This window comes from Amblyomma mixtum, chromosome 3 (assembly GCF_055824585.1).
Source record: "Amblyomma mixtum isolate Tamu chromosome 3, ASM5582458v1, whole genome shotgun sequence".
Taxonomy (NCBI): domain Eukaryota; kingdom Metazoa; phylum Arthropoda; class Arachnida; order Ixodida; family Ixodidae; genus Amblyomma; species Amblyomma mixtum.
In genome coordinates this window covers 254098595-254110993 of record NC_143014.1, presented here as the reverse complement: position 1 = coordinate 254110993, position 12399 = coordinate 254098595, and the positions used below count along the sequence as shown (strand labels likewise).

At 46.2% G+C, this 12399-nt stretch overlaps 1 protein-coding gene across 1 annotated transcript in view; it reads right to left on the bottom strand.

The window, feature by feature from the left end:
- The window catches only part of LOC149354399 (nose resistant to fluoxetine protein 6-like), a 50951-nt gene that overhangs the window by 2144 nt on the left and 36408 nt on the right, over positions 1-12399 (bottom strand). The window contains exons 13-14 of the mRNA XM_089583314.1: positions 8090-8279; positions 2561-2703 (exon numbers count right to left, since the gene is read on the bottom strand). Coding sequence (XP_089439440.1) covers positions 2561-2703; positions 8090-8279 — 333 coding nt within the window. The remainder of the gene's footprint in view (positions 1-2560; positions 2704-8089; positions 8280-12399) is intronic.

Below are 12399 nucleotides of genomic sequence, written 5' to 3'. Positions count from 1 at the left end.
TTTGAAAAACACTTGACTGAAACATGTCCTTTATTAAAAGCCCTCACGAGCACATTGCTCGAGACATCTCTGCGGGCATATATGTGGCCACACAGTTGTCGCGCCGACCAAGTGCTGATTCTGTCGTCGCCAACTGTTGTACAGCTTCATGCTCGGGCCTTCTGCCACATATGCTCAAAATATCTGAGAAGTACCGCAGGCATGCACCTCCTCGGGTTTGGCTCATTTAAAAAAAGAGATAAAAATGAGCTCTTTAGCGCTGATCGTCATGCAAACACACGCGGAACGTGAGGCGCCGACACGCAGGGCTTTATTGTAGCGCCTTTCATTCCAGTGCCAGTTCTCTGCTATAAAGCTGTATTATTACAGAAACGATACGCAGCTAAATTTATACAGTGGACCCGCTTGTTCTAGGTGGACGTTCAACAAGCTGATATGCGCTTTTGCCTAGATTATGCTTTCCTTGCCCGCAGCAAAAGCCGGCGCGCCCGACAGACTACAGTTGAACGAAACGTATCCCGATTCTTTTCTGCTTACAGCTTACAGGAAGCAGGTTACGAGCGTAGAAATCGCAACGACCACAGCAGAGTCCACAATGCAGGGTCGATCGTCGGCGGTCATACCAGTCATATATACTTACTGTGTATTAAGCAAACACGCAATAATCCGAGAGTACGCCTTGTCGTTTGATAAACAACGCACGGGCAGTTTTTCCGTCCTATGTGGTGTCCACTGAGACACGTTAGATTGCGATTGCTTATCGCATGCTTTTGAGGATTTCTTGAAGCTCACATAGTGCACCGAAGGCACACGCTCGCGTTGTCGTTGCCGATATATATGAGTGCGAGCTTGATCGCTGCATGTTCTGCAGTCTGCGGCAGGCAGCCCTCAATAACTGCAAGTCGTTGTTTTCGATACCAAGCAGCCTATTTCTACCGTACGCGTGCGTAGCAATGAGACGCAGAACGCGAAGCGAGAGAGAGCATCTGCCCTCTGTGATCCGCGACTTGCTTGCCGCCGTGATTGTCGGACGGCTGGTTCCGGTGGCCGCCAGCCCACGTGACCATGATGCGTTTTCCTGTCAGAGACGAACTTGCGGGCCGCCAGCGGGCTGCCCGAGCGCGGTTAATCGAAGAGGCCCAGTGACGGTCCGTCGCTTCTGGTGAGGCGCCCTCTATCTACGCAGCTGAGCCGCTACATCGTTGACCACTCCGGCGCCTATCTCCGCTACATACACAGTCCTTTCCCCTTCCCTTCTGTTCCTTCTTTTTTGCGACGAATGGGCTCTGCCCTTCACGAACTCGTGAGGGTGACGACGCTAGACGCGAATGCGCAATATCCTTCCTATAACAACTAGTGCTATAAAAAAAATCTGGTGAGTGCTGAGAGCGGCAATCTGGCAGAGCAGTGACGCTCGTGGCTCGAAGGGCGTAGGAGTGCTGTATGAGTTTTATCCATTCATCAGACTTATGCCAGGGACCTAAAAAAAAACGAACAGGTGAAATTGGGGTACACAATTTCCCACATCGCGCTGAGGGAAATGCTAGCGCGCCGAGTTCCGGGAGCTCGCCTAACTGGGTGGGTTAACTAAACCGTCCCGCTTTAGCCTTTCGGGCAGCTGGGTAGCATTGAAACGGTGTGCAGTAGGCGAATCGGACGGAGAGGGTGCAATTAAGAGCTGGTTTATGAACGCAGTATAGGTTTATGAATGCAATATATTGATTTTTTTAAAACCTCCGTGCAGTATTTAAATGCAGCGCAGAATGGACGTGCACAGCCCATTGAACCCATTGCACAGTGCACCATTACATCTTAAACAGTGCTCCCGGAGTGCAAATGCGCTAAATATCTTCAAAAAAATCACATTGCATGAACTCTTGAAGGAGGGGGGGGGGGGGGGGGGGGTGCGTCGTTCAGCATATATTTCGAGTCATTCTAGACATCTACTAGGTATCAGCTTCTGGTGCCCTTTAGATGCGGCTCTGCGCTATTTTTTTCGCGTCTTCATTTGATGATGAATAACAGAAAGATTATTAGACTCGAGATATTTTAAAAGTTTATTGATTGATAGATCTCGCTCGTTTTCTCCGTACAACGTCGACAGTCTGAAAGCTTCCAAGCAGCTTTCCTCTCTCTCCTGTGTTCCTCTCACCTCTTTTACCTCTCCCTGCCTTCACTTGGCAATGCTAGGGGTGGTCATGTCACCAGTCACAAGCTAGTGCACTTTCCTCCGCTTCTTCTAATAAACACGCACTCTCACGTAGGAAACGATTCAATACTTCCAGTGGTCATACGGGTATTTATTAACGCGGCATAACACGAGCGTGGAGTAATGCTCGCTGCTCTAGTGTCAGTGTTTTTTTAATAGTACAATCAACCAGATTTAAAAGACCACAATCGGCAGTATTATTATAAAAGACACTTTGTTCTCAAAGTAATGTGCGGGTATTGGTGAAGAAATAAAAAAAAACGAATTCACACCTCGACGAAGCATGCACTAAATTCTTCAAATGTTCACGTCTTTTAACAAAAATAAAAATTTTTTGGTCGGGGCACTTACCACAAAAAAGTGCGAGAAGAACAACCTCTCTCTGGAGATGTGCAGCCAAAGCTGTACGAAGGGCAGGTGGATGATGTACACACCGAAGGCTAGCCTGCTCAGTGGCGTGAAGGCACTCCACGACAGGAGCGTGTTCAAGAAGCCTGCATGCGCGGAAGCAAAGATGGAAATACACAGATAATATTGTTAGTACGATAGTGAACAAAACAGGATACAGAACCGTATGAGCAGAGAGGGCAAGAGAAAAGAGAACTGTGGAGATAAGGCATTTTCGGAGCACTCACTGCCGTTCTAAGAATGTGATTCCTTAGAGTAGTAAATGTCTGTTATTTTTAGATATACAGGACGATGCACGGGCTATCACAACACACATGGTGCACTGCAGAAATTACGCCTGTAGTAACGTTTTCAAAGGACCTGCAAAAGCCTTCCTTCCACTTTACAGTCGTGAACAGTTGTGAAAATACCCATTACTTTAAGTTAAATTTAACCAAAAAATACCACTCGAATAAAACCATCAAATACCAAATACAATTTCTTTGTAATATACGCCTTTGTCATTCAATGTGGATTGAATTTCGAGCTTTCTGCGGTGATACCGATTTGAGAAAAGATAAAGAGATGGCCGTCTTGTTGCTAAGAGCGATGGCGTCATCCTTCGATGCGAAAGTGAGATGGCCGTCAAGGCGTTCTCCGTGCTTCTTGTCTGGTCCTCGCGTAGTGATGACAAAAAATGACCAAAACTATGGCACAAACTAAAGCCACATCCTAATTATATCTCTGTCGAAATCACATTGACAGGCTGAGTCGACTGAATTGTTTACAGCTGCTGCAAGAGTGAGACCACATTCGGCAGGTAAATGTGATTTTGCCTCGCCAAGGATTGCTTTAAAAAGATGTAAAGCGCTAGATGGCGCATCTGGAATGTGAAAGCTGTCTCTTTATGGTAACTGACTTCAAAGGCGCCCTCGTTTTTCTCATTTAGATCGCGACACCAGAAGCGCACGCTTAAATAAACTTACGGGCACCGAACAAACAACATAGACTACATTTTCGTCTATAGTTTCGCGTTCTCGAGCGTCTTATAGCAAAGCACCGTTATTAGAAAGATGGCGATTGGCTCCCATTGGCTGCGATAAGAAGTGAATGGTGACGTCCAGTCGCCAACCACCCAATGGCCGCATCGCTTCCCAGAGACGCTTAAAAAACTTGGGTATACCTCAGTGACCAGTGACAGAGGTCCAAATAGATTCGAAATGGACAACTGAGAATGCACAGCTTGTAGAATACGGCACATGCTCCTCGAAGAACAAGGCAATTAGCAGCAAGCGCACTGTCTTAGTGTTGTGACGAATCGCTTATGTAGTCCGTAGTGAACTGTAGTTCTTTTCGGACATTTTATTTTTTGCGCCCGTTTGACGCTTACTCTCCTATGCCACGTGCGCCGCCGCGGTGGCTCAGTGGCTATGGTGCTCGGCTGCTGGCCCGAAAGACGCGAGTTCGATCCCGGCCGCGGCGGTTGAATTTCTTTGGAGGAGAAATTCGAGGCCCGTGTACTGTGCGATGTCAGTGCACGTTAAAGAACCCCAGGTGGTCGAAATTTCCGGAGCCCTCCACTACGGCGTCTCTCATAGCCTTAGTCACTTTGGGACGTTAAACCCCATCAACCAACCAACCAATCCTATGCCACGTGCTAAGTTTCTTGCACATCTTACCACTGAAAGTATTGGCGCAGCGAAGTAATTAGGAGTACGACCGCATGAGGTATAAACACGAGATGCATCGATGAGTATAAAAAGCTTTCTTCCTGATGCAAGGTTTTTCAGTCTAAAGCTGTCGTAGAAGCTGTGCGTGTCGTCCTTCCACCTCTCAGCAAAAATTAAAGAAGCATTTGAGAAGTGTATGTGGCTTTCGGAGCAGAGGGAGAGCAGCGAATTCACGTCCAGACGTGCTTACTTTGATGCATAATTTCTCAGCATTGTGCAGGTTTGCCCCCTTTCAGCACATGGTCTAAGGTCCCACTGCCAGTTATGTTCTGCTCTGAATTTCCATTAGTGTTCTGCATGGTGTGACGCTGTTCGGGGCTGCGAGTTTGTGAAAAGCACATTCACTCTTGGCACTTGCGTGATTTGACAAGGTAAGTTGCTGGGCGAGTTGGTTCCGATATTCCATGACTACAGCGCAAAGAACGGGACAAGAAGAAGGACACAGGCAGACACAACACAGCGCTGTGTTGTGTCTCTGCCTGTGTCCTTCTTCTTGTCCCGTTCTTTGCACTGTAGTCATGGAACTTGCGTAATACGAGCAGAAGCGTACGTAACCTCTTAAATGCATTCGTGGCCTGCAGACTAACAAGCACTACATTTTTTTTGTTCAAATTTCACAAAGCACATTTACTGCGTCGAAATTCTTCGTTTAAGTGTGTAAAAAAAGTACAGATGTCTATTTCTCAAGTTTCGTTTTATCTCATGAGCAATTATTCAAGTAAAGTTCATAAAAGTGTTGCACGCTTTTGTGAACGCCCTAAATAAATTCGCGCCGTGCTTAGGTGGTGTAATCATGAACATTATAGATAACATAGGCCGCCACACGCAGCAAAAATAAAGGAAGAAAAAGCCGAATTAGGCTCGAAAGTCGACTTTAGCGTTCATTAAATTCATGACACTTCAGTCCTTATCGTGTAAGCCGTCCACGTGAACTTCTTCCGAAATGGCGGTCTTTGTCAAAAATAGACAGCCCAAGGGGTTTGCTTCCAAGCCGTGCAGCGGGGCTCTTTAGCACCTTCGACAGTACTAAACTTGGGAAGGATGAGGACTTCAGTTCCTCCCGCCTTCGTGATATTAGGGTCCCTGAGTATACAGAACGAGCCGCGCTGCAGTGCTCAGAAGCAGACGCCTTGGGCTGTATACTTTTGACAAAGACTGTACCTTGAGGCGTCCCATGAGCGTCACGCAGTAACAGTAGCCAAACCATAATCGAAAACAACGAGTAGACAAAGCGCAGCGCCGATAACCGAGCAAGTCATGTGCGCCATGACTGAGTGCAGCTGCCTTATGAGGTATTCAGTATAATCTAGCGATAGAAACAAACGACGACACGGTACGCCGACTATGGCGCTTCCCTATGTATTAGGTGAGGCTGATGGAGAGGCATCTGTTGCCTTGAGCGGGATAGGGATCACGACAAGAGGAGCACAGGGGCGAAGAGTGCGTGTCGTGTCTTTGAACACTGAATACACACTTTTTAAGGATTTATGCGTTGTTAGTGTCGCCTTCATTTTATCCGTCGTCCTTTCTGCACACTACACTGGTACTAAACCTCATTTACTCTTCCAGCTATATCTCTCATTCTGACGAATATTTTTATTCCAGGTAACCACAATAGCAGATCCTCAAGCAAGCAAATAAACATCAGTTTTCAAGGAGTGGTCGTCTAAGTGCTGCCGGTTTGTAAGCTTTAAAGAATAAAGCAAAAAGAAGGAACGGCGTGCATTCTCAACTAGTTGGTCGGCTTATCTCAAGACATGCAACTCATGTGAAGCACGGATTCGTGGCCTTCGAAGGTAGCCATAGTCACTCAGGTTATGAATGCAGGCGCCTTCAAACTACACCCTGCGGAGTCGTTCCGGCTGGTCACTAGCCCCCTACTGGTGCCTGGCCCACAGGCCCACCACGACCACGTACAAGGCCTGGTATCGCGCATTCATCGCGCCAAAATTTTTTATTGGCCATTCTTTCCTATTCGCACATGGCCATGTAAGCTAAACTGTGTCTCTTTTCAGTTCGCTCATTCGCACGGATCACACCTGCAACTCTGGTCAATTTGGTGCACTTGAAGTATGAAGTACATCAGATCCAAATAAATTATGGATAATTATGGGCTCACCAGTCTTGCAACCAGAGTTCACCGAAATATTCAATCCAAATAGCTACTGCTTTGTTCGCATTACACGCGTCCTTCGTGCTTCTCTGCCTCCCGCGAAAGGAACACGTGTGCACTGACATTCTTATGGAGCTGGTAACCGCAGGTCAACACGCATATTTGGGCGCTTCATTTCCGTTCATGTGGTCGAATATTTATATTGGGTGCGTTTTGTATTTATAAAAATACTACTCTGTGTTTGTAAACCTGGCTAATTGCACATTTGTGTACATAGGCTGTGTATTGCTCTAAGAACTTGAATTGCAATCTTGAAAATAGATTAAATGTAGTGATTTGTACCTGAGGCATGTCATATTCAGTATTATTGAAGTCACTTTCCTTTATCTCCTCGATAAATCTCAAAGAACTACTAAAATTTAAAGCCCTGGTAAATCTGAAATGCCGAACTGTAGCCGAAAATTTTGGAGAACTTTGTTCTAGTGCTGCTGCACGCCGCTCATGTCCCAGAAGAACAGTAATCAGTAGCACACGAGACCCATGAGGCTGGTTTGGCCATTTGGAAGGATTCTTTAAAAGCTCCCTTCGGAGACGGTGGCTAAGCGAACAAAGACATCATGATCTGCAAATATTTACAGTTCGCTAAATAATATATCATATCGCGCTCGAATCACCATCCGTTCATTTTGTGCAAAAGGTTTTGATCAAGTATCACCGGCACAAATTTCTCGTTCTGTTGGAAGTTGAACTTTCAGCGAACATCTGTTGTCTGCTTTAATCGCTTTGCCCATACAGTTATACCATTCACGTTCTTTCTTGGCAGGCACTAAAACACTCTGCGCCGAAAGTGTTACCTTTGTACTGCCTGTTGTCAAAGGTAATCAGGCAACATCAATTCCTTCTGAGACGTATTGTGGGGCAGTTACGGCACCCCTAAATACGAAAACATCTCCAAAGGTGATGATGTGGATTCTTTTTTTCATAAAGCAGTCTTTTAAATGACGGTGTCATAAGGTCTCCACAGGAGGGCTCAGAAAGAAACTGCGTTGCCTAATTGTACTTTCGAAAAAAAAACCGTACATAATGCTTTAGAAATGGATTCTCCGAACGAAATTTTTGGATTTTTTTGAACTGGTTTTCTTCAGCGTTTTAAACTTTGCTGTCTCAAGTAGAATGCTATGCTTGCATTCCACTCCTAAATATATTCTTATTTCTTTGGACGTCTGGAACTACTCCGATCACGTTAGATTTGTTTTCCCCTCATTAGCTTACTACCAACCTCCTGCCGGCAGTATTGGATCCTCTTGACTTAATTTCATCTCATTAAACCACCGTTTTTATCCGTATTCTTTCGGTTCGAGGTAACCGTGCTCAACCATTCGATCGGGCGCGTTGTGACGACTCTCACAGGAAGTCTTGATCTCAGAGTGTATTGCGACAACTTCTGCGGCAAAATAAAAAAAAAAATTGGTGGAAATATGCGGCTATAGCATACACCTAGCCACCACCAGTGCTAACAGTATGAAAAACTGTTTCGAGCAATTGGTGGTTTTTGCACCACATGTGCTATGCTTTGCCTGAAATGACTTCATCGTTCGTGGAACATTTAGCAAGGAAATGGGCAGAAGAACACAGTGGTCTAACGCCTACCTCCTCGTCCCGTAGCACAGGCAATAGTGACCCAGGACATAAGAATGGACCAGAGGATCCGGTCGAAGAATGCCAGGGATAACTTCGCAAACTCGGTAGTGGGCTCCTTGCCTTGGTACCAGGGCACCTTAATGAAGATGCAGAAGAGCCCGCACGCTATTGCGAAGAACCAGGCCGCAGACTGGCACGCCTGAAAACAAACAGGTTTACATGAAAATTAGATACAAGCGTTCTTTGCAAAAGACGTGGTAGCGGAATGCTTGTCTGATATATTGTTGCAAAAACCGGCACAAAAGACGTCGGCAGCAGATATTTTCAGGACCGCATTGGAATAGGCCGATTCAGCAGGAGGGGTATCTTCACACTGCCGGGAAAGATTTTCGTTGTGGCCAAACTTTGAGAATGGAACTAAGGATGCTTTTACGTATACTGGGTGTTTCATTTTATTTCACCCAAGGATTAAAAAAAATAGATGCGTACAGGAGCGGGGTAAAACCAACGACATACTTTTCCGCCATTTTTTTTTGTCTAAAAATAACATGTTTGATGTTCTCACTAGTATCCGATGCTTACTGCTGTAATATGCTTATTGCTATATAGTTGTGTTATTTGTTGCTGTCGTCTACATCATATGTATTAGCTTATAGTGGTCGGGCCCCTAAACAAATTTTGGTGGGTCCCTGAAGTTGTTTGTTTGTATTTCATGTTTTATGCTAAATAAATAGACTTTCAGTGGCGCTCCTCATAGTATTTTTTTAATTCCGATTAATTAGCTATTCAGTTAAGAAAAATTATGAGAAATTTCAAATATTCAATTTAGGGTGAGGTGCGTTTCGTTAAGCTGTAGAGCAGGTTAGGAAAGAACCGATCCAGTTTATTGTAGCATCGTATCTCCAACGGGGCCCTTTTTTCCGGCATTTCAAGAAAGTCCGCGAAATATGAAAAAATACCACGTGACTTCACTCATGCGCAACCATATCCCGCGCTCCCAAGCGTGTTTCGAATGAACGAAACCTGCTCGCTGATCGTGCCCAAGTACAGCCGCAACTTAGTTCGATGGGCTGTAAAATGATCAAAAAAGAGGATGCATTGAGTTAAGCGACTTCACTGCTTTCCCTTCCCTTTTTCCTTTGTCTGCAGGATGTCTGAGTAAAAGCCCCGTATGAATTGGTTGTTGTTGGGCAGGCTATCACTTATCGCAAATGCACCCCACGTTTTCCATGTTCAGGAAGAATGCGTTGACACACTTTCTAGACTATGCCAACAGTGGCGTAGGCCGCTCACTTCGAGACGGCGACAGCACACGCTTCGTACATTCAGAATGCGCTTGGCAGCGCTACAAGACGGTAGCGGATGTGCGCAGCCACATACATTCTTTTTTATTTCGCGGGCTTTCTTTAAATGCTGAAAAAAACGACCACGTAGCAGATACGTCGCTACAAAAAACTGGATAGGTTTTTCCTCGTAACCCTCTCTCCAACTTAAAGAGACACTGAAGCACTTTTTGTGAAAATCGGGCTGGCAGCGGCGCCCTATAATTTATCGTGCTGTATGCTCGAATATCGAACCCAAATAAGAGAAAATCAAGCGCGAATTGCCTTTTTTTAGCAGAAATATTCGTCCTGTGCCGCGGGGCACACCGGGGGGCGCGCAACCGCCTGTGAGTGGTCAAAGAGGTCGTAACGACACATTTAGGACCGAAGAAGCTGCAGATATGGACCCAGCGCTGCGTTGAGTGCAGATCGAAGCTTTCTGCGGTGCTGTAAAAGCGAATATGGCGACTGTTTTCCCCCTCACCTCCAAAGAAAAGGATACTACAGTTCATTCCAAGTCTCGCCTGAAACGAAAAAAGACGCAATCAAAAAATTTTACGCCTAGCACAAGCATACGATAGCGTGAAAGACACGTATGCATTCCGTGTGTAAAGGGCGTCAGCCCAACCTCGGCTCGTTTTCTCGGAAAAGAAGGGGTGCAAACAGTACTCAAGCCAATTACCACCACCAGACGACTCCTGGCTCGCCCGAAAGAGCGTCACCCTAAAGAAAAGGCCCAAGGCGTTGTGTACAAAAAAAGCCCTGCTCTCAGTACCCGGCCTTGTCAGTTGGGCCGACAAAGTATTTCAAAGAAACGATGAAGCCGCACAAAGCTGATGTCAAAATGAGCGAAGCGCAGTGGCCAAGCACTGCGAGGCATGTGACCACAGGATAGTGACGCAATTATCGTGCGCTGGAAAGAAAGACAAATCCGCGCCCAAGGCTTCTGCTTCAGACATGGCGCGTTCAGCAGATGCCGGGAAATATTAATCGATTCCACGTTCGCCCTTCTTAGATCTGCAGTTCAAGTTCAGTGAGCTGGTGGTCAACTATATGTGTGTTTAAAAGCCAAGCTACAACTCGCCTGCTGCAGCAACTTGGTGAAGAAACCGCGTAAGATTTCGAGACGTATTTTTTTCGTGTTCATTCCTCTCTTAGATATGCATCCCAAATCAGACAGACCTCTGTGTAACACTTTCATTTTAATCGCTTAGCTACGATTATAGTGACGAGACAGCAACAGGTGGAAAAAACGACATTCCGCATACGAATAGCTTCAATGCTTGCTTGCTTGGACGCGTCGAACCGAGTCTTGCTGAGCACGCCGCATCTGGTTTGGCCGCACCTAAGCTGAGGAGAGCGACACGTGCGTGAGCCTCTATAAAGGTTCTGCAGGGCCTAAGTGAGCATGTTTCTACTTTTAGAAGAGACGCTTCTTGAGAATGGTGACACGCCGCTCATACGCGAGAAAATCGAAGGAACCGCGTCATGGTTCAGCTGTGCCTTTTTGACAGAAGTCTCCAGAGATCACATTCGGGACAAGCTCTGCATGCAGCCGCTCTTACGAAAGTGCTTCGAGCAGAGTACGCTTGCTTTGGGCGGCTTGAATTCTTTGTCACAGCAGCGAGCGCTTGCACTGCGAGATTATGATTTTGAGGAAAACAGTGGGAGATGACACAGTGGCAGCCGTAGTTGTTCGAGGACAGGAACGCAGAGAAGTACCTCATGTTGAACCTGATGCTCAAGGTCGGCTGACACGCTTTGTATGTCACAACGCACGGTGAACGAGGAACAAAGCATGCAGCACGAGAAACAACGCTCGATGAAAACTCGCTGGGGTGCGTCGAAGTATCCCCGGCTCCACAACGTGACGTCACGTTGGCCGACATGAACGAAGTTTCTCTTTCCACTGTTCTCCTCTGCCGCCCAGGTGGCTCAGTGGTTATGGTGCTAGGCGCTGACCCTAAAGACGCGGTTTCGATCCTGGCCGCGGCGGTTGAATTTCTTTGGAGGAAAAATTCTAGAGGCCCGTGTACTGTGCGATGTCAGTGCACGTGAAAGAACCCCAGGTGGCCGAAATTTCCGGAGCCCTCCACTACGGCGTCTCTCATAGCCTTAGTCGCTTTAGGACGTTAAACCCCATAAACCAACCAACCACTGTTCTCCTCTCCTGGGCTTGTGCGGGACGCGGGAGATTTAAACATTGTGCTTTCAGTTGTTGATTGCGCCACTGTTTGAGCCAAAATCGAAAAAAATAACTTACCAGGCGTGATCAACAACGACACTAATTCAAAAACCCTAGAAGATCAGCTGATTTAAAACAGGCCTTAGTATCCCTTTAATGAAGCGCACGTAACACTAAAGTGAATAATAAAAATTTTGCATAATTTATTTTAACAACATGTCTTAGGTTTTACTCAGCTACGATGTGCCGCTTTTCTTTAATCCTTCTTTCAAGTTACGTGAAACACCCTGTAGTTGAATCATAAAGAAAATAAATCTAATGCTGCAGCTGAAATCCCTAACCGATTCTTTCTGTAGGTTGAAATGCAGCTGAAATTCCTCAGCTGCATTTCAACCTACAGAAAGAATCGGTTTCTTTTGTCTTAAATAAATGCCACACTGAATTCTCCGGCGCGTTTGGAGAGCACACCACTCACGGACGGCCGTGAGCACTACTCGGTCGGACTTGAAAGGTTGTCCAGGCAAAGCCTGCGCTCCTTCGTTTCTTGCGCAACACGTATGTCAGCTGGCAGTCGTGATTAGACTCGCTACTTACGTGCTTATACCAGGTGTTTCAGGGAACCCCCACTAATTCTTAAAATTGTGGTTTTTGTGTAAAAAAAAGGAGTTTTCAGTGTCATAGTAATAGCTCTGTATCAAAGTAATACCAGCGACGTCCATCAAATCGTGACACACCATGACGCACGTACTATTGACTATCCGTGCCAACCCCGCGCTGGAGGAGCGAAGTGGCGAGGAGTGAGGAGTAACCTC